This window comes from Doryrhamphus excisus, chromosome 11 (assembly GCF_030265055.1).
Source record: "Doryrhamphus excisus isolate RoL2022-K1 chromosome 11, RoL_Dexc_1.0, whole genome shotgun sequence".
In the NCBI taxonomy this organism is placed as follows: Eukaryota; Metazoa; Chordata; class Actinopteri; order Syngnathiformes; family Syngnathidae; genus Doryrhamphus; species Doryrhamphus excisus.
The window spans coordinates 17,217,182-17,245,000 of record NC_080476.1 but is presented as its reverse complement, the minus strand read 5'-3'; the positions used below and the strand labels follow the sequence as shown (position 1 = coordinate 17,245,000).

General features: G+C 44.6%; 3 protein-coding genes and 1 long non-coding RNA gene across 6 annotated transcripts in view; 3 read left to right on the top strand and 1 right to left on the bottom strand.

The window, feature by feature from the left end:
• LOC131138528 (uncharacterized) overlaps positions 1–6,422 on the bottom strand; it is a 15,060-nt gene extending 8,638 nt beyond the window's left edge. The window contains exons 1-3 of the long non-coding RNA XR_009132101.1: positions 6,329–6,422; positions 1,376–1,572; positions 1,176–1,289 (exon numbers count right to left, since the gene is read on the bottom strand). This is a non-coding gene — a long non-coding RNA (uncharacterized LOC131138528). The remainder of the gene's footprint in view (positions 1–1,175; positions 1,290–1,375; positions 1,573–6,328) is intronic.
• ankrd27 (ankyrin repeat domain 27 (VPS9 domain)) overlaps positions 1–14,489 on the top strand; it is an 18,090-nt gene extending 3,601 nt beyond the window's left edge. Inside the window, exons 3-29 of one of the 2 annotated variants that reach the window (XM_058087499.1) lie at positions 1,201–1,311; positions 1,390–1,686; positions 3,169–3,228; positions 3,306–3,359; positions 3,433–3,498; positions 3,568–3,644; positions 4,734–4,855; positions 5,026–5,064; positions 6,354–6,432; positions 6,521–6,653; positions 7,889–7,981; positions 8,995–9,122; positions 9,204–9,286; positions 9,348–9,463; positions 9,531–9,623; positions 9,707–9,904; positions 11,505–11,570; positions 11,650–11,769; positions 11,845–11,889; positions 11,954–12,070; positions 12,138–12,332; positions 12,396–12,515; positions 12,594–12,767; positions 12,852–12,945; positions 13,006–13,072; positions 13,143–13,203; positions 13,290–14,489. In XM_058087499.1, coding sequence (XP_057943482.1) covers positions 1,201–1,311; positions 1,390–1,686; positions 3,169–3,228; positions 3,306–3,359; positions 3,433–3,498; positions 3,568–3,644; positions 4,734–4,855; positions 5,026–5,064; positions 6,354–6,432; positions 6,521–6,653; positions 7,889–7,981; positions 8,995–9,122; positions 9,204–9,286; positions 9,348–9,463; positions 9,531–9,623; positions 9,707–9,904; positions 11,505–11,570; positions 11,650–11,769; positions 11,845–11,889; positions 11,954–12,070; positions 12,138–12,332; positions 12,396–12,515; positions 12,594–12,767; positions 12,852–12,945; positions 13,006–13,072; positions 13,143–13,203; positions 13,290–14,477 — 3,996 coding nt within the window. In that variant the 3' untranslated portion in view covers positions 14,478–14,489. The remainder of the gene's footprint in view (positions 1–1,200; positions 1,312–1,389; positions 1,687–3,168; positions 3,229–3,305; positions 3,360–3,432; positions 3,499–3,567; positions 3,645–4,733; positions 4,856–5,025; positions 5,065–6,353; positions 6,433–6,520; positions 6,654–7,888; positions 7,982–8,994; positions 9,123–9,203; positions 9,287–9,347; positions 9,464–9,530; positions 9,624–9,706; positions 9,905–11,504; positions 11,571–11,649; positions 11,770–11,844; positions 11,890–11,953; positions 12,071–12,137; positions 12,333–12,395; positions 12,516–12,593; positions 12,768–12,851; positions 12,946–13,005; positions 13,073–13,142; positions 13,204–13,289) is intronic. The other variant, XM_058087500.1, reaches the window with a different exon arrangement.
• Positions 14,490–15,154: 665 nt separating this feature from the next.
• Positions 15,155–16,288, top strand: tmed6 (transmembrane p24 trafficking protein 6). The gene is made up of 4 exons (XM_058087506.1): positions 15,155–15,374; positions 15,465–15,591; positions 15,679–15,845; positions 15,917–16,288. The coding sequence occupies exons 1-4, from the start codon at positions 15,162–15,164 to the stop codon at positions 16,142–16,144; spliced, it is 735 nt and encodes a 244-aa protein (XP_057943489.1). The 5' UTR covers positions 15,155–15,161; the 3' UTR covers positions 16,145–16,288.
• Positions 16,289–16,650: 362 nt separating this feature from the next.
• Positions 16,651–20,317, top strand: LOC131138525 (uncharacterized). 2 transcript variants are annotated; one of them, XM_058087505.1, is made up of 4 exons: positions 16,651–17,149; positions 17,555–17,599; positions 19,193–19,703; positions 19,734–20,317. In XM_058087505.1, exons 2-4 carry the CDS (start codon positions 17,579–17,581, stop codon positions 20,030–20,032), a joined length of 831 nt encoding a protein of 276 aa, XP_057943488.1. In that variant the 5' UTR covers positions 16,651–17,149; positions 17,555–17,578; the 3' UTR covers positions 20,033–20,317. The 2 variants fall into 2 exon arrangements, with proteins under 2 accessions (XP_057943488.1, XP_057943487.1); XM_058087504.1 differs by having other exon boundaries at positions 16,678–17,149; positions 19,193–20,300.
• The last annotated feature ends 7,502 nt before the right edge of the window (positions 20,318–27,819 follow it).

Genomic DNA, 27,819 nt, shown 5'->3' with positions numbered 1-27,819 from the left:
CTAGATATGAAATAACACCCCTATAGTCACATAGTCACATTTACACTCCTATTACCCAATATAGTAGACAAATAAGAGAAATTAACACATAGAAACCACGTATACCACCTTCTAAATATAATGTTTTTTACCATTAAAGCCCTCTAGACATAAAATAACACCCCTATAGTCACCTTTACACTCCTATTACCCAATATAGTAGACATAGTAAGGGAAAATGAGACATGCATTATCTGTTTACCACCTTCTACATCCACTTTTTACCATGATTAGAGCTCTCTAGATATGAAATAACACCTCTATATTCACCTTTACACTCCTATTACCCAATATAGTAGACATAATAAGAGAAAATAACACATAGAAACCATGTATACCACCTTCTAAATATAATTTTTTACCATTAAAGCCCTCTAGACATAAAATAACATCCCTATAGTCACATTTATACGCCTATTACCCAATATAATAGACATAATAAGAGGAAATAAGACATAGAAAACATGTTTACAACATCTAAATGCACTTTGTAACATAATTAGAGCCCTCTTGACATGGAATAACACCCCTATAGTCACATTTACTCTCCTATTACCCAATATAGTAGACATGCATTACCTGTTTACCACCTTCTAGCTCCACTTTTTACCATGATTAGAGCCCTCTAGATATGAAATAGCACCCCTATAGTCACCTTTACACTCCTATTGCCCAATATAGTAGACATAATAAGAGAAAATAACACATAGAAACCATGTATACCACCTTCTAAATATACATTTTTTTACCATTAAAGCCCTCTAGACATAAAATAACACCCCTATAGTCACCTTTATACTCCTATTACCCAATATAGTAGACATAATAAGAGGAAATAAGACATAGAAAACATGTTTACAACATCTAAATGCACTTTGTAACATAATTAGAGCCCTCTTGACATGGAATAACACCCCTATAGTCACCTTTACACTCCTATTACCCAATATAGTAGACACAGTAAGGGAAAATGAGACATGCATTACCTGTTTACCACCTTCTAGATCCACTTTTTACCATGATTAGAGCCCTCTAGATATGAAATAGCACCCCTATAATCACCTTTACACTCCTATTACCCAATATAGTAGACATAATAAGAGGAAATAAGACATAGAAATTTGTCCAGCTCCAACCTGGTTACCAAATGACTCTCTGCAGGTTCTGGTTCCGTGCTGTGTCAGTTTAGGTGCTAGCGCCCTATCCGACTGTCACTTTGACAGCTACGTGCTGCAGCCTGTGGAGGAGCGCTACCACACCGCCGATGGAAAGGTTGGATCTTAGCACCCCATTCATCAGCTGGACCACAGTACTGGACGTGTTCTCATATACTTACGTGTCATTCGGCAGGAGGTCAGGATCCACGACAGGCAGGTCCTGCTGGGATCCGGCTCGTCCGTTCCCATCCTTTTCGAGGAGACCTTCTACAATGAGCGCGAGCAGAGCTACAGCATCCTTTGCATCTCGCGGCCCGTCGAGGCGGCGCCAGGCTCGGCCGAACTCGGCTCTTCGGAGGCGTACTACCCCAAGAGCCTGGAGGAGATCAAGGAGTTCCTGGGGCGCTACATCAACAAGTTGGACAAGCTGATCCTGAACTTCCGTCAGGCCTTCAAGGACCATGAGAAGAAAGGACTCCGACATCACATAGTAAACATTTCTCTCTCTCTCTCTTTTTGGGCTCGGTCCCATTCCCATTTTGCTTCCTGTTATTGTTATTGATTATGGAAGGGAAAGTGTTTACTAGCAAGTAACTCAAGTAAACTTAATAAGACATTTTCATAACTCTATAATGTTTTTTCATGGTTGACTATAGATTATTAATAGCCGAAAAATAATCAACAAGTTATGCTGTATGTGATATTGTGGCCAGTAAGTGTCAGTAATGATGAGATATTACATTAGATTACCTTAACACTGCATGTAGTCAACCATGGCATGTTGAATTAATATGGTTAAAATTAATGATTTTATTTGAACATGCATCAGATTACAATTGAATGCATCCCATAATCAGTTCCCAGTTCCACATGTCCAAAAGGAGTAGGAAGAAGCAAAGCTTATTAAATCCTACCCTTCCATCTGGTACTTTTACAATCAGTAACTGTTACATTTGTTCACTTCCTGCTTTCCTAATAAAGTTTAGGTTTTTAATAAATTAAATTAAATTAATTTTTTAATTCAATATCACCTTGTACTTCAGTACTTGACAAAAAATAATAAAATAAAAGAATTTAATTTAATTTAATAAAAAAACTTTAATTATTTTAAATTAAATTTGTAATTTTTAAAATCATAAAATTAAATAATTAAATTAAAATGTTAAATTTAATTTTAAAAAATAAATTACTTTATATTAAATGTAATTATTTTATTTTATTTTTTTAATTTAATTTTAATTTTAATTAAATTAAATTTTTAATTCAATATCACCTTGTACTTAGGTACGTGACAAAAAATAATAAAATAAAATAATTAAATTACATTTTAAAATAAATTAAATTTAATATAAAACAACTTAAATTATTTTAAATTTAATTTAATAATTAAATTTAATTTAATTAAAAAACTAATTATTTTAAATTATTTTTTTATTTTAAAAATAATAAAATAAAATAATTAAATTACATTTTAAAATTAAATTTAAAAAACTTTAATTATTTTAAATTAAATTTAAAAAATAATAAGTCATTTAATTTAATTTTTAAATTTAATAAAAAAAAAACTTAAATTACTTTAAATTAAATTATTTTATTTTTTATTTTTTGTCAAAGTAGGAGGTGATATGAGCATCCAATGCCATAATGGGTACCATAGTAAGTGTCAATATAGTGATATATATAGCACATCATGACTGGTTCAAGACTCTTCATCCTTGTATTTAGCAAACATCAACTGCTTGTATTGTTTCTTGAATTGGCTCATCGTTTTGCATTGTTTGAGGTTCTTTTGAATGAAAAAAAATGTCTCCTCCCATGTCTTGTGGAAGTGGTACGTCAAGTTTGGGGTTAGATGAGGGAGGAGGCTTGGAAGATGAAGTGTGGGAGTCGTCTGTCTTTGTTATTCCAGATGATTTTATCAATGCCTTGCTTTTTCCCCCATATATAGTCAAAGTACTCTTTCCTTTGGTAGGACTTAGTCCACAGCCTGTACACTCGATGTCTTCAGTGTGTGCTGAGAGACTCTCGTCTGGTAAGTAGAACAAGTGTCAGGTCAATTCCGGCTTCTTTGCTCATGGGCGACGTTTCCCTGTTTGTGTTTATATGCAGAAGGTTCTGGCCAAGCAGGAAGTCCAACTGCGTGTGCTGAAACAAGCGGTGGAGGTAGTCAACACTTGACCTTTACGTCCCTGCTCTTGACTGGCCGAGCACGGTCACATGACTTCCTCTCTCGCAGGTCTACCTTCATCACGGCATTCATCAGCTCATCTTCAACCTGGTGGGCACGCTTGAAGCCAGCCAGGTAAGGACCCGGCAAGCCGGCAGGACTCGGTTGGAGGTGGTAGTCATTGAGGTCTGTGTCTTCCAACAGGATGCCGCCTTCAACAAGACCACCAGGAGTCTGCAAGACCTCCAGCACAAAGACTTTGGAGTCAAACCCGAGTTCAGGTGAGTTTTCGTCAAATGTGGTGCCTTCATGAACGATCCACTGTTGTTCCAGTACGGATGGATTCGATTTTTTGTTCGATTTTTTTCCCTCCTTTTACAATCCTTTTACCTTTGGTACCTTTTGTGGTAGCGATAATGTTATTGTATGGTCATATCACCTCGTACTTCAGTACGTGACAAAAAAAGAAAATGAAATTAAATGAAATAACATTCATACATTCATTCATTTTCCGCTTTTCATTAAATAACAATTAAATAAAATAACGTAAAATAACGTAAAATAACGTAAAATAACGTAAAATAACGTAAAATAACGTAAAATAACGTAAAATAACGTAAAATAACGTAAAATAACGTAAAATAACGTAAAATGACATAAAATAACATTAAATTAAATAACATTAAATAAAATAAAATACCATTAAATAAAATAACATTAAATAACTTTAAATAAAATAAAATAACATAAAATAAAATATTAAATAAAATGATATTAAATAAAATAACATTAAATAACAACATTGAATTAAATAACATTACATTAAATAAAATAACATTAAATCAAATAAAATAACAAAATAAAATTAAATAACAAATAATATAACATTAAATAACATAAAATTAAATTAAATAACATTAAATAACATTAAATAACACAACATTAAATAAAATAACATTAAATAAAATAACATTAAATAACATTGAATAAATAACAAAATAAAATAACATTAAATAACATTAAATTAAATAACATAACATTAAATTAAATAACATTAAATAACACAACATTAAATAACATTAAATTAAATTAAACTATATTATGAAAGCAGGAAGTGAACAAATGTAACAGTTACTGATTGTAAAAGTACCAGATGGAGGGGTAGGATTTAATAAGCTTTGCTTCTTCCTACTCCTTTTGGATATGTGGAACTGGGAACTGATTATGGGATGCATTCAATTGGAATCTGATGCATGTTCAAATGAAATAAAACCATTACCATTACCATTACCATTCCAATGTTTCCAGCAAGGACTGCTAGCAAAAGCTTCATGCTAACCGAGTCCAGTGCCATCTTTGTTGTTCTACAGCATCAACTTGCCTCGCGCTAAACGAGAGCTGAGTCGACTCAACCAGCAGACGTCTCCGCTGTTCAAACTCCTGTGTCTGCACCGTGTCGCCCTGACGGCCACGCGCACCGCCGCATCCACGGGTAAGAGATCACAGTCAATCAGGGCTGTCACAAGATCCCGCCAGATGAAAAAGATTTCTTAACATGTGTCATGACCCTCGGCCTGGGATGATGAATGTAGTCATGGAAACCATCATTACACCAATAGCTGTCTTAGGGTTCGTTCATTTTCTACCACTTGTCCTTACAAGGGTCGCGGGGGTGCTGGAGCCTATCCCAGCTGTCTAAAGGTTTGTTCATTTTCTACCGCTTGTCCTCATGAGGGTTGCCGGGGTGCTGGAGCCTATCCCAGCTGTCTAAGGGTTTGTTCATTTTCTATCACTTGTCCTCACGAGGGTTGCGGGGGTGCTTGAGCCTATCCCAGCTGTCTCAGGGTTTGTTCATTTTCTACCGCTTGTCCTCACGAGGGTTGCGGGGGTGCTGTAGCCTATGCCAGCTGTCTCATGCTTGTCCTCATGAGGGTTGCAGGGGTGCTGGAGCCTATCCCAGCTTTCTCAGGGTTTGTTCATTTTCTACCGCTTGTCCTCATGATGGTTGCAGGAGTGCTGGAGCCTATCCCAGTTGTCTCAGGGTTCGTTCATTTTCTACCACTTGTCCTCACGAGGGTTGCGGGGGTGCTGGAGCCTATCCCAGCTGTCTTAGGGTTTGTTCATTTTCTACCACTTGTCCTCACGAGGGTTGCGGGGGTGCTGGAGCCTATCCCAGCTGTCTTAGGGTTTGTTCATTTTCTACCACTTGTTCTCACGAGGGTTGCGGGGGTGCTAGAGCCTATCCCAGCTGTCTAAAGGTTTGTTCATTTTCTACCGCTTGTCCTCATGAGCGTTGCTGGGGTGCTGGAGCCTATCCCAGCTGTCTTAGGGTTCTTTCATTTTCTACAGCTTATCATCACAAGGGTTGTGGCGGTGCTGGAGCCTATCCCAGCTGTCTTCGGGCGAGAGGCGGGGTACACCCTGGACTGGTGGCCAGCCAATCACAGGGCACATATAGACAAACAACCATTCACACTCACATTCATACCTATGGACAATTTGGAGTCGCTAATTAACCTAGCATGTTTTTGGAATGTGGGAGGAAATCGGAGTACCCGGAGAAAACCCACGCATGCACGGGGAGAACATGCAAACTCCACACAGAGATGGCCGAGGGTGGAATTGAACCCTGGTCTCCTAGCTGTGAGGTCTTTGTATTGTCCCTGAATTCCCCCTCTGTCTTTTGTTTTTTTCTTCCTTTCTATCCCCTCCTGCTCTGGTCCCACTGATCCAAATTTGCATAAGAAGAAAACATCAAATAAAGGCTAATAGTAATTTAATAATCTAATATAATCCAATCACGCGTGTTTCTGTGTCATGTTGTTCACTTTGTGTCGCTAATTCAATATACTGGTCTCAACAATCATCCCCCTGTTATCCTGCACAATGGTACGAGCCGCTCCTAATTTGTGTTTGTCTGCTGGCCAGTTAAGTCATTTGAAGGGTCGTCATGGCGTTAGCTCACCGCGTATGTTGTTTGTGTGTTGCAGTCAGCATCGAAGCCGTGTGTGCAGATGACCTCCTCACCGTCATCCTCTACCTGCTGGTCAAGATGGACATCCCTAACTGGTGAGCACAAAGATAGAGAGAGAGAGGGGGGGGGGGGTTGTCTGGTACCTTTCCCAGATGCTCCCAACGTGTGACCGCTACATTGCAGGATGGCCAACCTGAGCTACATGAAGAACTTCTGCTTCAGTCACTCCGGCAAAGATGAGCTGAGTTACTGCCTGAGTACCTTCGAGGCCGCGGTGGAGTACATCAACCTGGGGAAACTCAACCACACCCTGCCTGTACGTCACTATGTTGTTATGTGTCATGGTCACCTTGACAACAACAGAAACTAACACACACGCCGATGTTAGCTTACACCAGTGCTTCTCAAATAGTGGGGCGGGTCCACCTAGGGGGGACGCGAGAGGCTTTCGTTCATAGATTCTTGTAATGATAAGACAATGATGTAGAGTAGGGGTGGGTATTGGCGAGAATCTGGCCATACGATCCGTATCACGATACTAGGCTCACGATAGGATACGATATATCACGATATGTCGTATATACAACATTTGTTCACTTCCTGTTTTCCTAATATAATTTAAGTTGTTTTTTTTACTTTATTGTATAAATATTTTATTAAAATTTTTTAATTGTTTTTAATTTTTAATTTTTAAAATTTTTTTAAGTTTTTAATTTTTACATTTTTTTTAAGTTTTTAATTTTCAAATTTTCTAATTTTTCAATTTAATTAATTTTATTTTATTATTTTATTTTATTATTTTATTATTTTATTTTATTTTCTTTTTTATTTTAATTTTATTTTATATAACAATCAAGGCGATATTTTTTTGTTTTTTCTTGTAATTAAACATTATTTCCTGCCAATCCGCTAGCCAATCACAGGGCACATATAAAGACAAACAACCATTCACACTCACATTCATACCTATGGACAATTTGGAGTCGCTAATTAACCTAGCATGTTTTTTTTGGAATGTGGGAGGAAACCGGCGTACCCGGAGAAAACCCACGCATGCACGGGGAGAACATGCAAACTCCACACAAAGATAGCTGAGGGTGGAATTGAACCCGCGTCTCCTAGCTGTGAGGTCTGCGCGCTAACCACTCGACCGCTGTGCAGCCTCTAAAAATACAATTTAACAAAAAAAATGGAAACATCTACATCCATCTATTTTCTATTTTTTTCTTATCCTGGCTATGCTGGAGCCTATCCCAGCTGATGAAGTCCCAGCTAAACAAGAGTGTCACGTCAACATATGCAGTAAGAATGGCATGGGTGACTACATCTAACAAACATAACAACATAACAAACACAGGCATTACAGTTGGTTGGAGATTTAGCAACAATGTGTGCAGAGGCTGGCGTCCCATTAGAAACGTTAGCCAGACTGTTACCGTTTTGAGACGACTGTATTTTATTATATGGCTTAAGAAAATCATTGAGAAGCATTGGCGTATGCGTACACAGACACACACAGATGCGAATTTGGTCCATGTTTGGTGTCGTCAGGGTTGTGTCGAGGTTAACAACAAGGTGAAGATGACACAGAATGTGAGTCTTCTGGTTCAGAGCACGGCCACACCCATCAGCTGTCTGTTTCAGGTAAGCACCACAAACGTATGAGACACACAAGAACATATCAACATCTGGTAATGGTAATGGTTTTATATCATTTGAACATGCATCAGATTACAATTGAATGCATCCCATAATCAGTTCCCAGTTCCACATGTCCAAAAGGAGTAGGAAGAAGCAAAGCTTATTAAATCCTACCCCTCCATCTGGTACTTTCACAAGCAGTAACTGTTATATTTATTCACTTCCTGCTTTCCTAATATAGTTTAAGTTTATTTTTTTAATTATAAACAAAAAATTTTAAAGATTCTTTTTTCATAATTTTTTTTTGTCACGTACCGAAGTACAAGGTGATATGAGCATCCAATGACATAATGGGTACCATAGTAACTGTCAATATAGTGATGTATAGCAGTTTTACGATCAGTAGGTGTTACATTTGTTCACGTCTTGCTTTTCCAATATATTTTTTTTATTAAAAAAAAAAAATTAATTTAAAAAAAATTACATTTTTTTTACATTTGTTCACTTCCTGCTTTCCTAATATTGTTTTTTTATAAAAAAAATATTAATTTAATTTTTTTTGTCAACCATATATTTTAATGAAAAAAAATTATTACTTTTTTTTTTTTCATTAAAATATATATATATATATTTTTATGAGGTGATATGACCATCCAATGACATAATGGGTACCATAGTAACTAACTGTCAGTATAGTGATATAGTATATATAGTAGTACATCATGACTGGTTACAGACCAGTACATTTCATGAGTGAAGATTGCTTTTATAGTTATTAGCCCATATTTCCACACAATAAGTAAGATATGGTAGAACCAGAGAGCAAATGCAAAATGCATAATCAACATAATCAGAATCTCATGTTTGATCAAAGATGTCGCCAATGTAAATGTAAATAGAATATAATGGTAATATGTAAATAGCATGTAAATATTGAACAGAAGGGGACCAAGCGTTGATCCCTGTGGAATCACCATCACAATCACACAATGTGTTTTGTTTCATTACCTTGCAAGCACATCGCAAACGGAAGCGAGGTCGAGGTGGAGCGTCTGCTGAGCAAAGGCGACGCCGCAGGCGAAGAGGACGGACGCACGTGTCACCCGCTCTGCTCCTGCCATCTCTGTGATCTCCAACTGTCGGGGTCAGACGTTGACACGTTATGATTCACACGGGCGTCCCATCCCATCCCCACTAACACTTTTTTTTTTTTAAATTGTCAAAGGAAGTTGAACGACCCGTCCATTATAACACCGTTCTCCAGGGATGACCGCAGTTATACGCCTCTGCACGTCGCCGCCGTCTGTGGTGAGTAACAACACACACACACACACACACATTTGTCTAAAGGTGTGTGTGTGTGTTGTAGGTCAGGCTCAGATGATTGACCTGCTGGTGTCCAAAGGAGCACCGGTCAATGCCACGGATTACCACACACTCACGCCGCTACACTTGGCGTGTCAAAAGGGATACCAGGGAGTCACGGTAAACACACACACACACACACACACACACATATGAGTGTAATCAATGTTGTGTTTATGTTGTGTAGCTGCTGCTGCTGCACTACAAAGCCGATGCTAACGCTCAGGACAACAACGGCAACACGCCCCTACACTTGGCGTGCATGTACGGACACGAGGACGTGAGTCACATGGTTCCGCATCCGGCAACATCATTTCATCATCAACAACGTCATCGATGTTGTCGTTTCCGGTTCGACGCCAGTGCGTGAAGGCGCTGGTCTACTACGACTTCCAAACGTGCAGCCTGGACGTGCACAACGACAAAGGCGACACGGCGCTGCACGTGGCGTCGCGTTGGGGCTACGAGGGCATCATCCAGGTTCTGCTGGAGAACAACGCCAGCGTCAACGTGCTCAACAAGAACCAAGACACTCCGCTCCACTGCGCGCTCAACTCCAAGGCAAGTGCGCAATAGCTGATGCTAGCCATTGAAGTTGTACGGTTGGGATTGTTTAGCTAGTAGCTTGCAACCAGCAAGCCACGACCACAACAGGAAGACAGTCTACAGACAATTGAGACCACAACACTCCATGTCCCACAATGCACTTCTTCTTAAAGGGCCAGGAGTTTGAACCACAAATGACATTTAGTCCCATTATAATGTGTTTTGTTTCTGGTTATCTTATTGTGGCGGTCCAAAGGAAGTACCAGTTGATTTGGAAACAATGGCAATCTTTTCTTGCTGCTGCTTCACTTCACACTCCTTTTAAGCTCATTGGTGGCTCATGAGGAGTGGTGACTTGTGATGAGTGGTGACTCGTGTGGAGTGGTTACCCATGATGAGTGGTGACTTGTCATTAGTGGTGACCCGTGACTCGTGGTGACTCGTGGAGTGGTTACCCGTCACAAGTGGTGACTCGAGGAGTGGTTACCAAGATGAATGGTGACTCGTCACAAGTGGTGACTCGTGATGAGTGGTGACTCAGGAGTGGTTACCCATGAGGAGTGGTGACTCATTTGGAGTGGTGATGAGTGGTTACCCGTGATGAATGGCGACCCGTGATGAGTGGTGACCCGTGATGAGTGGTGACCCGTGATGAGTGGTGACTCGTGATGAGTGGTGACTCATGTGGAGTGGTTACGCGTCACAAATGGTGACTCGAGGAGTGGTTACCCAAGATAAGTGGTGACTCGTGATGAGTGGTGACTCATGAGGAGTGGTTACCCATGAGGAGTGGTGACTTGTCACGAGTGGTGACCCGTGATGAGTGGTGACTCGTCACGAATGGTGATATAAAGGCCATTCCATTCCATGTGGAGTGGTTACCCATGATGAGTGGCGACTCATTTGGAGTGGTGATGAGTGGCGACCCGTGATGAGTGGTGACTCGTCACGAGTGGTGACTCATGTGGAGTGGTTACCCGTCACGAGTGGTGACTCGAGGAGTGGTTACCCATGAGGAGTGGTGACTTGTCACGAGTGGTAACCAGCGATGAGTGGTGACTCGTCACAAATGGTGACTCATGTGGAGTGGTTACCCATGATGAGTGGTGACTCGTGATGAGTGGTGACTCGTGATGGGTGCTGACTCATGATGAGTGGTGACTTGTGAAAAGTGGTGACTCATGATGGGTGCTGGCTCGTGACGAGTGGCAACTTGTCATGAGTGGTGAAACGTGATGAGTGGTGACTCATGTGGACTGGTTACCTATGATGAGTGGTGACTCGTCATGAATGGTGACTCGTGATGACTCGAGGAGTGGTTAGCCATGATGAGTGCCGACTCGTTACAAGTGGTGACGTGTGATGAGTGGTTACCCATGAGGAGTGATGAGTGGTGACTCATGATGTGTGGTGACTCGTGATGAGAGCTGACTCTTCATGAGTGGTGACTTGTCACAAGTCTCGACGCGTCATGAAAGCCAATCACTAAATGGTGTCCTGTAGCCTTTTAGTCATGTGATTAGCTACTGTTATTCACAACAAGTGTTTGACTCAATCTGACCTCAGATCAGCTGAGGTCATCAAAGCTTAAACTGCATCCTTTGTTGCTCTGCAGGTCCTCACTTTGCTAAAGTCGACGCCCAGCGGCCAGCTGTGCAGGGGTGGCGGACATGGCGTGAACGTGAGTCATGACGACGTCTCCATTTGTTTCCATGTCATGTGTCCGTGTCAACATGTGTGATGAGTGTGATGTGTGTCAGTGTGCACCCGGCGTTTCTCCTGCGGCGTCAGACTGCAGCAGCCGGCGCTCGTCCGAGTCCAGCACCTCCTCCACGGGCTGCGAGCCCCGAGCCGAACCAGTGCTCGCGCGACATCGGCAGGTGACACTTGACGACACGATACAAACATTGAAATCTCTGCCTGTCGCCATGGTGACGGGGTTTTGTGATTGACAGGTGGAGAAGCTGCTACGAGCCGTCGCAGATGGCGACTTGGAAATGGTGAGAAGACACATCGGGATGAGTGACGTCTGGATGCGCTCTAATGTGTGTGTGTGCGCTTCAGGTGCGCTACCTGCTGGAGTGGACCGATGAAGACGAGAAGGAGGAAGGGGAGGAGTCATCCGAGGAACTGCTGTGCCACCCTCTGTGCCAGTGTCCAACGTGCGCACCGGCTCAGAAGGTGATTTGACGGAACAGAGCGTGCACGTGGACATTTCATGGTCGCTCATCACGTGCGCGTCTTGCAGCTGTCGGCGGCGCAGGCGGGCACGCTGGGCGTCAACAGCTGTAACGCCGACGGTTTCACGCCGCTCCACGTGGCCGCCATGCACGGCCGCGCCGAGCTCACGGCGCTCCTCGTCCGCCACGGGGCCAGCGTCAACGGGCGCACCAACCAGAAAGCCACGCCCCTTCACCTGGCGAGCCGGAACAGCCACATGCAGGTGGGCGGGGCGCGTGTGAGACATGATTGACAGCCAGAGGCTTTAACATACTGGTGTGTTCAGGTGGTGGTGTTCCTGCTGGAGTGCAACGCCAAGCTGAATAAGAAGGATCACTATGGCAACACGGCGTTGATACACGCTTGTCTCCATGGCAACCTGGACGCTGCCACAACTCTCATCCAGGTGAGCGATCCATCCATCTTCTTTTGCTTATCCCGGGGTCGGGTTGGGGGCGGGCAATCACGGTCATGTGACCCCCAGAGCCAGGCGCTGGTGAACGTGGCCAACAATCAGGGAAACACGGCGCTCCACGAGGCGGTTCGCGGCGGACACCCGGCGCTGGTGGAGCTTCTGCTGAGGGGTGGAGCCTCCCCCGAAGTCAGGAACAAGAGGCAGAGGACGCCGCTGGACAGCGCCTACGAGCTCGGCGGGAAGGTGGCGTCGCCGTTCCGTGTCGTCATAGCGACAGGTTTTTATTGGTCGATATGACAATAGATGATTTCCTGTTTGCGTCTGAAGAACACAGAAATCCTGCGAGCGCTGCAGAAAGCGTCTGGACTTTCCCCAGACGACGAGCCCATCAAGCTTCTCTCCGTGCCCAAAGGCACTCTGGGTAATGGAGTACACGCTTTAAAACGTGTCGTCACTTTGCCTCACCGTTGTCTCTCTGCAGCCCACTCCTTCGTCCAGCACCTGAGGACCAGTGACCACGCCGCTCGACACAATGTCAACGCTAGCAGGTAGGCCCCGCCCCCACTACCACCCCCCCTCCCTGAACGAGTCTCTTGGAATAATATGACTCATGTTCAGGATTCAGAAGACAAAGAAAGGCTCCTGCAGTCCTTTGTATCGCTCGGCTGTCCGCACGCAGGTTCATGACTCACATTAGCATATTAGCATATTAGCTCGTAGCGGACCATACGTAACACACTATTTGGATGATTTGTGTCCATGCAGGGGACTCGAACGGTGGACATCAGCGGCCCCCATCCGAGGGAGCGGCCCCTACCTCGGTGGCGCACGCTGGCTTCTGGAGAGGACTCGCCGTCAGCACGCCGTGATGGCAACGCAACACGCCGGCTCACGAAAGGGATGTCGCACTCTGCTGTGATGTCATTGGACAACTCCACATTTGACGGGCCTGCTGAGTCGTCACGTCAGTCACATGACCAACTTGACCGCCACGTGCACACTCATGGAGCTGCCATTGTTACGGCCATTGGCAAAGAAGCGGCCATCTTCAGGGACACACCCCTCTCCAGGGACACACCCCATGGCCAAGACACACCCATCTCCAGGGACACACCCCTTTCAGATGAGACCGCCCTCTTCAGGGACACACCCCTCTCCCGGGACACACCCATTTCAGATGACACACCCCTCTCCAGGGACACACCCCATAGCCAAGACACACCCATCTCCAGGGACACACCCCTTTCAGATGAGACCACCCTCTCCGGGTACACACCCCTCTCCAGGGACACACCCCACAGCCAAGACACACCCATCTCCAGGGACACACCCCTTTCAGATGAGACCACCCTCTCCGGGTACACACCCCTCTCCAGGGACACACCCCACAGCCAAGACACACCCCTTTCAGATGACACACCCCTCTCCAGAGACACACCCCTCTCCAGGGACACACCCCTCTCCGGGGACACACTCCATGGCCAAGACACACCCCTCTCCGGGGACACACCCCATATCCAAGACACACCCCTCCCCGGGGACACACCCCTTTCAGATGATACCGCCCTCTTCAGGGACACACCCCATAGCCAAGACACACCCCTCTCCAGGGACATACCCCTTTCAGATGATACCTCCCTCTCTCGGGACACACCCCATGGCCAAGACACACCCCTCTCCAGGGACACACCCCATATCCAAGACACACCCCTCCCCAGGGACACACCCCATGGCCAAGACACACCCTTCTCCAGGGACACACCCCATAGCCAAGAAACACCCCTCCCTAGGGACACACGCCATGGCCAAGACACACCCCTCCCCAGGGACACACCCCTTTCAGATGATACCTCCCTCTCCAGGGACACACCCCATAGCCAAGACACTCCCCTCTCCACGGACACACCCCATTGCGAAGCCACACCCCTTTGCAGTGACGAGTCTCTCCAGTGACTTTCCCCGTTGCCAAGACACGCCCTCCTCCAGTGATACAGCATACCCAAGACACGCCCCTTAGAGTTTCACCGCCCATGACCGAGACACGCCCCCGTCCAGGTGTAAAAGCAGTTCCTTTGTAGTGTTTGGTCTTAAAGGAGATTGTATTGTATTGAGTTGTGGACTCCTATAGAGCAGTTACACACAATAGGTAGCCCGGCTCCTTGTGATGTCACAGGGAGACAGTTAGAAACAACACATATGGAAAAAGCATAATAGGTCCCCTTAGACATTTGTTTACTCGGGTGCATGCGTGTGTGTGTGCGCACATGGAAGAATTGCATCATGGGAAAGACGTGGCCCTCCTCTACATGAAACTGGGGTGTTTACTGTTGACTAACTAACTGGTACTCACCGAGAGCAGGAAATAACGGATGGCGGCTTTTCTCCTGGGTCCCGCCCCCTGGTGGCCATCAGTGTTGATGTGGGTGTGTCTTAGTTGATTGACACCTGAAATAAATAATAGTACAATTTTGTCACATGTTCCCGTTGAAAGGAAAACTTTGATAGTTGGAGATTTAAAGGGGACGGGGTGTTCATATCAGCATCCGGTCCAGCTGTGGGGCCGCCCCAGCGTTCCCATAGCGTTCCCAGAACGTTCCCACTGTTAATCATTTGCTGAGTGGAAGTCACAGTGGAGACATGACGCAGCACACGCTCTGCTTGGTCCTCGTTCTCGCGTTCCAGAGTGCCGCCCGTGGGGGGCCCCTGACAGCCCCCCACGCCAACATTACGGACCAGGAGCTGTTTTGGGGCGCCGACCAGTACGACTTCTCTGTGGTGCTGTCCGCCGCCGGCATGGACTGTTTCTGGAATTTCGCTCACATGGGTGAGAAGTTCTACCTCAGCTTTGCGGTGAGTCAATAGAAATAGTCTGTTACAGGGTCAAACTGTGGCAAAAAAAAATGCTTTATCATGTTTTTTTGTTTTTTTTACTCCCTGCAGGTCCAGTGGGTGACGGGCATCGGCCATGACAGGCACCTGTCCGTCACCGTCAACGCTCCAAGCGGTCTTCTGCTGTCCAGCGTGGACGACGCCATCGGTCAGGTGGACTTTGAGGCCAAGGAGACAGGTACGTGTTGGACTGCCATATTAGGCAGGAAGGGGCGGGGCCAGTTCAATCATTTTTGATTCATCTTCTTGTATCTGTGGGCATCAGGGTTCTACCAGATGTGTTTCAGCAACTTCCACAACCGCTTGGGAACCATGCAGGTCTTCCTCAGCTTCGGTGTCTACTACGATGAGCGCCGCCCGGTCGCCGACAGCAACGACGACGGGAAACAGGAAGTGGCCAAACAGCTGAACAGCACCCTGAGCATCATCGAGGTTCCCGCGTCCTGACCTCCGCCGACGACACCCCAAACAGAATCTGATTGGTCTGCTTTGATGCCTCCCAGGACTCCGCCCACAAGGTGGAGAACCACGTCTTCCACATGTTCCGCTACTACAACTATGGCCGCATGAGGAGGAGCGCCGACTACTTCCTGCTGCTGTCCAACTCGCGTTACGTCACGCGGTGGTCTGCGGCGCTCAGTGTCCTGGTGGTCGCCTCGGGGTACCTGCAGCTCGTCTTCCTCAAGAGGCTCTTCGTCAGCAGGACGGACGCTGACGGCCGCGAATGCTGAAAACGATGACGAGCTGCACAGCGTCCATCTCGTTTGTTTTTCTACAATTAAAATTTATAAATATTGAACATTTGAGATAAATGTCAATCATCCCACACCCATCAATCATCTGTTTGATGGGTGTGGTGGGCGGGGTCAATGATCTGATTGGTTAGCAAGCACGGTTACATTTTTTCCGGGTCTACATTCTAAATATTTATTGACACCACTTCCTGTTAAGTCAACACACTTCCATGACTGTCCTTCAAAATAAGAGTGCAGTTTGCCACATTCATTCATTTATTGTGGGTGCTGGAGCCTATCCCAGCTGTCTTGGGGCGAGAGGCGGGGTACACCCTGGACTGGTGGCCAGCCAATCACAGGGTACATATAGACAAACAACCATTCACACTCACATTCATACCTATGGACAATTTGGAGTCGCTAATTAACCTAGCATGTTTTTGGAATGTGGGAGGAAACCGGAATTGAACTCGGGTCTCCTAGCTGTGAGGTCTGTGTGCTAACCACTCTAACACTGTGCAGCAAATTCTTAAAATAGAACTGAATGTGGCCTAAGAAGCTTGACATTAACTCTGTTGCACTTCTCTATTTCACCACCAGATGGCGACAGTAAAACCAAGATGTCTCCTGAGGCATTCAATGACCCTCAGTAAAAACGTCAGCAGGAATGAATACAAACAAAGTGAAAGTGTGTCTGTTAGATGTTACGTGGTGGGCCGAGTGGTAAGCGCGCAGAGCAGGCCACACAGCTAAAAGACCCGAGTTCGATTTCACCCTTGGCCATCTCTGTGAGGAGCGCTATGATGTTCCAGCAGGTACCTGATGGTCCTCCCACTGGAACGCAAACATGTCAGACGACTTCATGACTGAGAAGCAGGAAGTGTTGGGAGGTGTGGCCGCTGTGTCTGCATCTCTCAATTCATACTTGGACATATTTTTCATTGCGTAGACCAGAACCGACGCAGCAGGAGGTGAGCAGAAGCAGACAGAACGGCAGCGAAGGTGAGCGATCAGAATGTAAACGATTGTTTCCCTATATGACGACATTGTGTAAACTTGGGAGATAGTTTAGTACACAACGTGTATGCGTGCTAAAAAGAAATCAACGCAGCCTTTAGTCTTTAAATAGCTGGCAACTCACTCGCTTGTGTTGCCAGATGTTTACATAATCCTGGCTGTGCTGCTCTGCAAGCTGTACATGGACTACTCGAAAGTATTTCCCCTATTATTATTATCAGACATTCAATTAGCTTGAGATTAGCTAAGATCTAATAATAACGTCTTAAAGCTATGTTAAAGTTATGTTCTAACTACGTGGAAATTCTGGATCCTGGTATTGTGTCTGGGACCAATGAACAGTCAAAAACCACTTCCTCATATGGCTTTTCATCTCATCACTTCCTGCAGAATCCGGGTCCCGGAACTACAGACATGGACCCTGAAGCCTTTGGTGTGAGTACACGACCTGATTGGAGGCTACTTTATGTTATATAACTGGACAGGTCTGGATACGGGCTGCACGGCGGTCGAGTGGTTAGCATGCAGACCTCGAAGCTAGGAGACCAGGGTTCAATTTCTCCGGGTACTCCGGTTTCCTCCCACATTCCAAAAAAACATGCTAGGTTAATTAGCGACTCCAAATTGTCCATAGGTATGAATGTGATTGTGAATGGTTGTTTGTCTATATGTGCCCTGTGATTGGCTGGCCACCAGTCCAGGGTGTACCCCGCCTCGCGCCCCAAGACAGCTGGGATAGGCTCCAGCACCCCCCTCAACCCTCGTGAGGATAAGCAGTAGAAAATGAATGAATGAATGAAGGTCTGGAATCACCACCTTATTGTGGTGGAGGGGTTTGAGTGCCCAAGTGACCCTAGGGGTGTCTGGGGCTATATTACCCTGGTAGGGTCTTCCAAGGCAAACAGGTGCGAGGTGACGGGCAAGAGGAGGGAACACACCTTGTCCGGACGTTGGATACAAGGGCCTAACCCTGAAGGAACAGGGGCGGGGCTCAAGGGTGAGCACCTGGTGGCCGGGCGTTCATTCGTTGGGACTGGTCGGGCGTTCACCCGTGCGGACCGGACAGGCGTTCGCCCGTTGGGACCGGCCTGGCGTTCGCCCGTTGGGACCGGCCGGGTGTTCGCCCGTTGGGACCGGCCGGGTGTTCGCCCGTTGGGACCGGCCGGGTGTTCGCCCGTTGGGACCGGCCTGGCATTTGCCCATTGGGACCGGCCAGGCGTTCATTCGTTGGGACTGGCCAGGCGTTCCCGGTTGGGACAAGCCGGGCGTTCACCCGTTGGGAAAAGCCGATGGGCGTTCACCCGTTGGGACCGGCCGGGCGTTCACCCGTTGGGACCGGCCGGGCGTTCACCCGTGGGGACCGGCCGGGCGTTCACCCGTGGGGACCGGCCAGGCGTTCATTCATTGGGACTGGCCGGGCGTTCACCTGTTGGGACTGGCCGGGCGTTCGCACGTTGGGACCGGCCGGGCGTTCACCCGTTGGGACTGGCCGGGCGTTCACCCGTTGGGATCGGCCGGGCGTTCAGCCGTTGGGACCGGCCGGGCGTTCACCCGTTGGGACTGGCCGGGCGTTCACCCGTGGGGACTGGCCGGGTGTGCACCCGTGCGGACCGGCCAGGCGTTCATTCGTTGGGACTGGCCGGGCGTTCACCGGTTGGGACCAGCCGGGCGTTCACCGGTTGGGACCAGTCGGGCGTTCGCCCGTGGGGAGCGGGTGACAAAAAATTTTAAAATAAAAAACAAACAAACAAAACCTTAAACTATATTAGGAAAGCAGGAAGAGAACAAATGTACATAGGACTAAGAGATAGGGCGAGGGTCTCAGTCATCCGGGAGGGGGGGGTGGCTCGGATAAGCGTGCTATTTCCAGTGTGTGACATTTTGTGTAACCGTTCATTCCCTACTGTAGATGAACGGATTTTACCGATCTATGCTATGCTAACTCTACGTACGGTAATTACACATACCACTATTTGGCTTGTTTTGCTTGATAAGTTTGAGGTGTGGATTTACCTTTGTGTGTCCCAGGTGGCATTTGACGTCCTGGAACACGTCCTGGGGATATGTTGGAGCATCTACCAGGCAGTGAAGACGGCCAAGTCCAACAAGGAACGCTGCAAGCAAGTATCCCAGCGCGTGCGTCTCCTGGAGCAAATGGTTATGAGCCTCAAACACCAGCCCGAGCGTGTCACTGACAACGTTAGATCCTGTCTCCTGGAGCTCATCCAGAGTCTGACCAGGGCCATGGAGTTGGTGAAAAAAATCTCCAACGTCAACAGCGCCGTCGGCTTCTTCAACGCCAACGCACACGAGTCCAAATTCCAGGAGATCAGTCAGAAGCTCAGCGAAGACGTGCAGCTCCTGTCGGTGGCGTTGCAGATCAATGACGGCGGAGTCCTGCAGGAGGTCTCCCGAAATGTGAGGGACCAAGTGGCATCCACGACTGTCCCCTGCAGGCACAGTCTGGAACATGGGCAGCATGACAGAAGTGTCCATAACCCACAATCACCAGTCCCCATGTCACCAGTCCCCACATCAGCTGTCCCCATGTCACCAGTCCCCACATCACCTGTCACCACGTCATTTGTCCCCATGTCACCTGTCCCCATGTCACCGGTCCCCATATCCCCTGTCACCACATCACTTGTCCCCATGTCACCCATCTCCGTGGTGCTGCCGCCCCCTCTGGTATTCCAATCTCAGCCTGTTGTCTACCAGTCCTCATCCGTCTTCTCGTACTCCGTCCCCCGTGGCGCCATGCAGCTCATGCAGCCTCTCTCTCTCATGACGCCGCCCCAAAGTCAAATCTTGAATAAGAAAGAAAAAAAACGACAAAAGTACAAAAAGAGCAAGTCGGTCTCATTCTAGAACCAAAACGTGGTCATGTGATGACCTGTGGACTGGGAATTATGGGGGGGGGTCTCATGTTGTGTATTCATCAATATTGGTATCGTACATTTAGCCAGTGAAGATTGTTTTTATAGTTATTACCCCAAATCTCTTAATATATTTTGTTCAATATTGAAATATTTCTCCCTACTCTATGTTTTATATTTTTTCTATGAGGTTTCCAGCTAATATTTCCATCTATTATGATTCCCAGAAATATAATTTCCCTCAACTTTTCAATGTCTGCACTGTTTATTTGTATTTGCTCGTACGTGTCTTACCACACAGCATGATTTTAGTTTTATTTTGGTTTTTATTTAGGCGTTCCCCGTTGGGACCCGCCGGGCGTTCACCCGTGGGGACCAGCTGGCGGGCGTTCACCCATTCGGACCGCCCGGGCATTCACCTGTTGGGACCGGCCAGGCGTTCATTCGGTGGGACTGGCCGGGCGTTCACCGGTTGGGACCAGCCGGCGGGCGTTCACCCATTCGGACCGGCCGGGCGTGCACCCGTGCGGACCAGCCAGGCGTTCACCGGTTGGGACCGGCAGGGCGTTCACCAGTGGGGACTGGCCGGGCGTTCACCCGTGGGGACCAGCCGGCGGGCGTTCACCCATTCGAACTGGCCGGGCATTCGCCCGTTAGGACTGGCCGGGCGTTCGCCCGCAGGGACCAGCTGGCGGGCGTTCACCCATTCGGACCGGCCGGGCGTTCGCCCGTTGGGACCGGCCGGGCGTTCGCCCGTTGGGACCGGCCGGGCGTTCGCCTGTTGGGTTAGTATGTCGTTTTTTTCATTTTTTTCAACGTGCTGCCAATGCACTTTTTGGTTAAAAAAAACACGGGAAACCTCACACACACTCATTAGGGGCCCAAGAAGCACCCAAAAACGACATAAAATGCAGTGTTTGAATTTGATGATTTTTGACAAAAAACGTAAGGGGTTAGTATGTCGTTTTTTTTCATTTTTTTCAACTTGCTGCCAATGCACTTTTCTGGTGAAAAAAACACGGGAAACCTCACACACATGCATTAGGGGCCTGAGAAGCACCCAAAAATGACATAAAATGCAGTGTTTGAATTTGGTCATTTTTGACAAAAAACGTAAGGGGTTAGTATGTCGTTTTTTTTTTTCATTTTTTCCAACTTGCTGCCAATGCACTTTTCTGGTGAAAATAACACGGGAAACCTCACACACACTCATTAGGGGCCCCAGAAGCCCCCAAAAACGACATAAAATGCAGTGTTTGAATTTGATGATTTTTGACAAAACACGTAAGGGGTTAGTATGTCGTTTTTTTTCAGGTTTTTCAACTTCCTGCTAATGCACTTTTCTGGTGAAAAAAACACGGGAAACCTCACACACATGCATTAAGGGGCCCCAGAAGCACCCAAAAACGGCATAAAATGCAGTGTTGGAATTTGATGATTTTTGACAAAAAACGTAAGGGGTTAGTATGTCGTTTTTTTTCAGGTTTTTCAACTTGCTGCTAATGCACTTTTCTGGTGAAAAAAACACGGGAAACCTCACACACACTCATTAGGGGCCCAAGAAGCACCCAAAAACGGCATAAAATGCAGTGTTTGAATTTGGTCATTTTTGACAAAAAACGTAAGGGGTTAGTATGTCGTTTTTTTTCATTTTTTTCAACTTGCTGCCAATGCACTTTTCTGGTGAAAAAAACACGGGAAACCTCACACACACGCATTAGGGGCCCCAGAAGCACCCAAAAGCGGCATCAAATACAGTGTTGGAATTTGATGATTTTTGACAAAAAACGTAAGGGGTTAGTATGTCGTTTTTTTTCATTTTTTTCAACTTGCTGCTAATGAACTTTTCTGCTGAAAAAAACACGGGAAACCTCACACACACGCATTAGGGGCCCCAGAAGCACCCAAAAACGGCATAAAATGCAGTGTTTGAATTTGATGATTTTTGACAAAAAATGTAAGGGGTTAGTATGTCGTTTTTTTAATTTTTTTCAACTTGCTGTTAATGCACTTTTCTGGTGAAAAAAACACGGGAAACCTCACACACACGCATTAGGGGCCTGAGAAGCACCCAAAAATGACAAAAAATGCAGTGTTTGAATTTGATGATTTTTGACAAAAACGTAAGGGGTTAGTATGTCGTTTTTTTTCATTTTTTTCAACTTGCTGCCAATGCCATTTTCTGGTGAAAAAAACACGGGAAACCTCACACCCACGCATTAGGGGCCTGAGAAGCACCCAAAAATGACATAAAATGCAGTGTTTGAATTTGGTCATTTTTGACAAAAAACGTAAGGGGTTAGTATGTCGTTTTTTTTTTTTCATTTTTTCCAACTTGCTGCCAATGCACTTTTCTGGTGAAAATAACACGGGAAACCTCACACACACTCATTAGGGGCCCCAGAAGCCCCCAAAAACGGCATAAAATGCAGTGTTGGAATTTGATGATTTTTGACAAAAACGTAAGGGGTTAGTATGTCGTTTTTTTTTCATTTTTTCCAACTTGCTGCCAATGCACTTTTCTGGTGAAAAAAACACGGGAAACCTCACACACACGCATTAGGGGCCCCAGAAGCACCCAAAAACGGCATAAAATGCAGTGTTTGAATTTGGTCATTTTTGATAAAAAACGTAAGGGGTTAGTATGTCGTTTTTTTTCAGGTTTTTCAACTTGCTGCTAATGCACTTTTCTGGTGAAAAAAACACGGGAAACCTCACACACACTCATTAGGGGCCCAAGAAGCACCCAAAAACGGCATAAAATGCAGTGTTTGAATTTGGTCATTTTTGACAAAAAACGTAAGGGGTTAGTATGTCGTTTTTTTTCATTTTTTTCAACTTGCTGCTAATGAACTTTTCTGCTGAAAAAAACACGGGAAACCTCACACACACGCATTAGGGGCCCCAGAAGCACCCAAAAATGACAAAAAATGCAGTGTTTGAATTTGATGATTTTTGACAAAAACGTAAGGGGTTAGTATGTCGTTTTTTTTCATTTTTTTCAACTTGCTGCCAATGCCATTTTCTGGTGAAAAAAACACGGGAAACCTCACACACACGCATTAGGGGCCTGAGAAGCACCCAAAAATGACATAAAATGCAGTGTTTGAATTTGGTCATTTTTGACAAAAAACGTAAGGGGTTAGTATGTCGTTTTTTTTTTTCATTTTTTCCAACTTGCTGCCAATGCACTTTTCTGGTGAAAATAACACGGGAAACCTCACACACACGCATTAGGGGCCCCAGAAGCACCCAAAAACGGCATAAAATGCAGTGCTGGAATTTGATGATTTTTGACAAAAAACGTAAGGGGTTAGTATGTCGTTTTTTTTCAGGTTTTTCAACTTGCTGCTAATGCACTTTTCTGGTGAAAAAAACACGGGAAACCTCACACACACTCATTAGGGGCCCAAGAAGCACCCAAAAACGGCATAAAATGCAGTGTTTGAATTTGGTCATTTTTGACAAAAAACGTAAGGGGTTAGTATGTCGTTTTTTTTCATTTTTTTCAACTTGCTGCCAATGCACTTTTCTGGTGAAAAAAACACGGGAAACCTCACACACACGCATTAGGGGCCCCAGAAGCACCCAAAAACGGCATCAAATACAGTGTTGGAATTTGATGATTTTTGACAAAAAACGTAAGGGGTTAGTATGTCGTTTTTTTTCATTTTTTTCAACTTGCTGCTAATGAACTTTTCTGCTGAAAAAAACCCGGGAAACCTCACACACACGCATTAGGGGCCCCAGAAGCACCCAAAAACGGCATAAAATGCAGTGTTTGAATTTGATGATTTTTGACAAAAAACGTAAGGGGTTAGTATGTCGTTTTTTAATTTTTTTTCAACTTGCTGTTAATGCACTTTTCTGGTGAAAAAAACACGGGAAACCTCACACACACGCATTAGGGGCCTGAGAAGCACCCAAAAATGACAAAAAATGCAGTGTTTGAATTTGATGATTTTTGACAAAAACGTAAGGGGTTAGTATGTCGTTTTTTTTCATTTTTTTCAACTTGCTGCCAATGCCATTTTCTGGTGAAAAAAACACGGGAAACCTCACACACACGCATTAGGGGCCTGAGAAGCACCCAAAAATGACATAAAATGCAGTGTTTGAATTTGGTCATTTTTGACAAAAAACGTAAGGGGTTAGTATGTCGTTTTTTTTTTCATTTTTTTCAACTTGCTGCCAATGCACTTTTCTGGTGAAAAAAACATGGGAAACCTCACACACATGCATTAGGGGCCTGAGAAGCACCCAAAAATGACATAAAATGCAGTGTTTGAATTTGGTCATTTTTGACAAAAAACGTAAGGGGTTAGTATGTCGTTTTTTTAATTTTTTTCAACTTGCTGCCAATGCACTTTTCTGGTGAAAAAAACACGGGAAACCTCACACACACGCATTAGGGGCCTGAGAAGCACCCAAAAATGACATAAAATGAAGTGTTTGAATTTGGTCATTTTTGAAAAAAAACGTAAGGGGTTAGTATGTCGTTTTTTTAATTTTTTTCAACTTGCTGCTAATGCACTTTTCTGGTGAAAAAAACACGGGAAACCTCACACACACGCATTAGGGGCCTGAGAAGCACCCAAAAATGACATAAAATGAAGTGTTTGAATTTGGTCATTTTTGATAAAAAACGTAAGGGGTTAGTATGTCGTTTTTTTAATTTTTTTCAACTTGTTGCTAATGCACTTTTCTGGTGAAAAAAACACGGGAAACCTCACACACACGCATTAGGGGCCTGAGAAGCACCCAAAAATGACATAAAATGCAGTGTTTGAGTTTGGTCATTTTTGACAAAAACGTAAGGGGTTAGTATGTCGTTTTTTTTCATTTTTTTCAACTTGCTGCCAATGCACTTTTCTGGTGAAAAAAACACGGGAAACCTCACACACACGCATTAGGGGCCTGAGAAGCACCCAAAAACAACATAAATTGCAGTGTTTGAATTTGGTCATTTTTGACAAAAAACGTAAGGGGTTAGTATGTCGTTTTTTTTCAGGTTTTTCAACTTCCTGCTAATGCACTTTTCTGGTGAAAAAAACATGGGAAACCTCACACACATGCATTAGGGGCCTGAGAAGCACCCAAAAATGACATAAAATGCAGTGTTTGAATTTGGTCATTTTTGACAAAAAACGTAAGGGGTTAGTATGTCGTTTTTTTAATTTTTTTCAACTTGCTGCCAATGCACTTTTCTGGTGAAAAAAACACGGGAAACCTCACACACACACATTAGGGGCCCCAGAAGCACCCAAAAACGGCATAAAATGCAGTGTTTGAATTTGGTCATTTTTGACAAAAAACGTAAGGGGTTAGTATGTCGTTTTTTTTCATTTTTTTCAACTTGCTGCCAATGCACTTTTCTGGTGAAAAAAACACGGGAAACCTCACACACACTCATTAGGGGCCCAAGAAGCACCCAAAAACGACAAAAATGCAGTGTTTGAATTTGATGATTTTTGACAAAAAACGTAAGGGGTTAGTATGTCGTTTTTTTCAGTTTTTTCAACTTCCTGCTAATGCACTTTTCTGGTGAAAAAAACACGGGAAACCTCACACACATGCATTAGGGGCCTGAGAAGCACCCAAAAATGACATAAAATGCAGTGTTTGAATTTGGTCATTTTTGACAAAAAACGTAAGGGGTTAGTATGTCGTTTTTTTTCATTTTTTTCAACTTGCTGCCAATGCACTTTTCTGGTGAAAAAAACACGGGACACCTCACACACTCGCATTAGGGGCCTGAGAAGCACCCAAAAATGACATAAAATGCAGTGTTTGAATTTGATGATTTTTGACAAAAAACGTAAGGGGTTAGTATGTCGTTTTTTTTCATTTTTTTCAACTTGCTGCCAATGCACTTTTCTGGTGAAAAAAACACGGGAAACCTCACACACACTCATTAGGGGCCTGAGAAGCACCCAAAAATGACATAAAATGCAGTGTTTGAATTTGATGATTTTTGACAAAAAACGTAAGGGGTTAGTATGTCGTTTTTTTTCATTTTTTTCAACTTGCTGCCAATGCACTTTTCTGGTGAAAAAAACACGGGAAACCTCACACACACGCATTAGGGGCCTGAGAAGCACCCAAAAATGACATAAAATGCAGTGTTTGAGTTTGGTCATTTTTGACAAAAAACGTAAGGGGTTAGTATGTCGTTTTTATTTTTCATTTTTTTCAACTTGCTGCCAATGCACTTTTCCGGTGAAAAAAACACGGGAAACCTCACACACACGCATTAGGGGCCCCAGAAGCACCCAAAAACGGCATAAAATGCAGTGTTGGAATTTGATGATTTTTGACAAAAAACGTAAGGGGTTAGTATGTCGTTTTTTTTCATTTTTTTCAACTTGCTGCCAATGCACTTTTCTGGTGAAAAAAACACGGGAAACTTCACACACACGCATTAGGGGCCTGAGAAGCACCCAAAAATGACATAAAATGCAGTGTTTGAATTTGATGATTTTTGACAAAAAACGTAAGGGGTTAGTATGTCGTTTTTTTTCATTTTTTTTCAACTTGCTGCCAATGCACTTTTCTGGTGAAAAAAACACGGGAAACCTCACACACACGCATTAGGGGCCTGAGAAGCACCCAAAAATGACATAAAATGCAGTGTTTGAATTTGGTCATTTTTGACAAAAAACGTAAGGGGTTAGTATGTCGTTTTTTTCATTTTTTTCAACTTGCTGCCAATGCACTTTTCTGGTGAAAAAAACACGGGAAACCTCACACACATGCATTAGGGGCCTGAGAAGCACCCAAAAATGACATAAAATGCAGTGTTTGAATTTGGTCATTTTTGACAAAAAACGTAAGGGGTTAGTTTGTCGTTTTTTAAATTTTTTTCAACTTGCTGCCAATGCACTTTTCTGGTGAAAAAAACACGGGAAACCTCACACACACGCATTAGGGGCCCCAGAAGCACCCAAAAACGACATAAAATGCAGTGTTTGAATTTGATGATTTTTGACAAAAAATGTAAGGGGTTAGTATGTCGTTTTTTTTTCATTTTTTTCAACTTGCTGCCAATGCACTTTTCTGGTGAATAAAACACGGGAAACCTCACACACATGCATTAGGGGCCTGAGAAGCACCCAAAAATGACATAAAATGCAGTGTTTGAATTTGGTCATTTTTGACAAAAACGTAAGGGGTTAGTATGTCGTTTTTTTCAGTTTTTTCAACTTGCTCAAAATGCACTTTTCTGTTAAAATAAACACGGGAAACCTCACACACACTCAACAGGGGCCCCAGGAGCATCCAAAAATGGCATAAAATGCCCAAATTTTAGGGCGTCAATTTTTGAAAAAAAACGTAAGGGGTTAGTATGTCGTTTTTTTTCAGTTTTTTCAACTTGCTCAAAATGCACTTTCCTGTTCAAATAAACACAGGAAACCTCACACACACTCAACAGGGGCCCCAGGAGCATCCAGAAATGGCATAAAATGCCCAAATTTTAGGGCGTCAATTTTTGAAAAAAAACGTAAGGGGTTAGTATGTCGTTTTTTTCAGTTTTTTCAACTTTCTCAAAATGCACTTTTCTGTTCAAATAAACACGGGAAACCTCACACACACTCAACAGGGGCCCCAGGAGCATCCAAAAATGGCATAAAATGCCAAAATTTTAGGGCGTCAATTTTTGAAAAAAAACGTAAGGGGTTAGTATGTCGTTTTTTTCCGTTTTTTCAACTTGCTCAAAATGCACTTTTCTGTTAAAATAAACACGGGAAACCTCACACACACTCAACAGGGGCCCCAGGA

Bases quoted from the DNA above. Each gene is read 5' to 3' on its own strand.
- tmed6 (XM_058087506.1), top strand. From the start codon at position 15,162: ATGACGCAGCACACGCTCTGCTTGGTCCTCGTTCTCGCGTTCCAGAGT. The intron at 15,375-15,464 runs GTGAGTCAATAG...TACTCCCTGCAG, and splicing joins AGTTCTACCTCAGCTTTGCG to GTCCAGTGGGTGACGGGCAT. The intron at 15,846-15,916 runs GTTCCCGCGTCC...GATGCCTCCCAG, and splicing joins GCACCCTGAGCATCATCGAG to GACTCCGCCCACAAGGTGGA.
- LOC131138525 (XM_058087504.1), top strand. From the start codon at position 17,579: ATGGACCCTGAAGCCTTTGGT. The intron at 17,600-19,192 runs GTGAGTACACGA...TGTGTGTCCCAG, and splicing joins TGGACCCTGAAGCCTTTGGT to GTGGCATTTGACGTCCTGGA.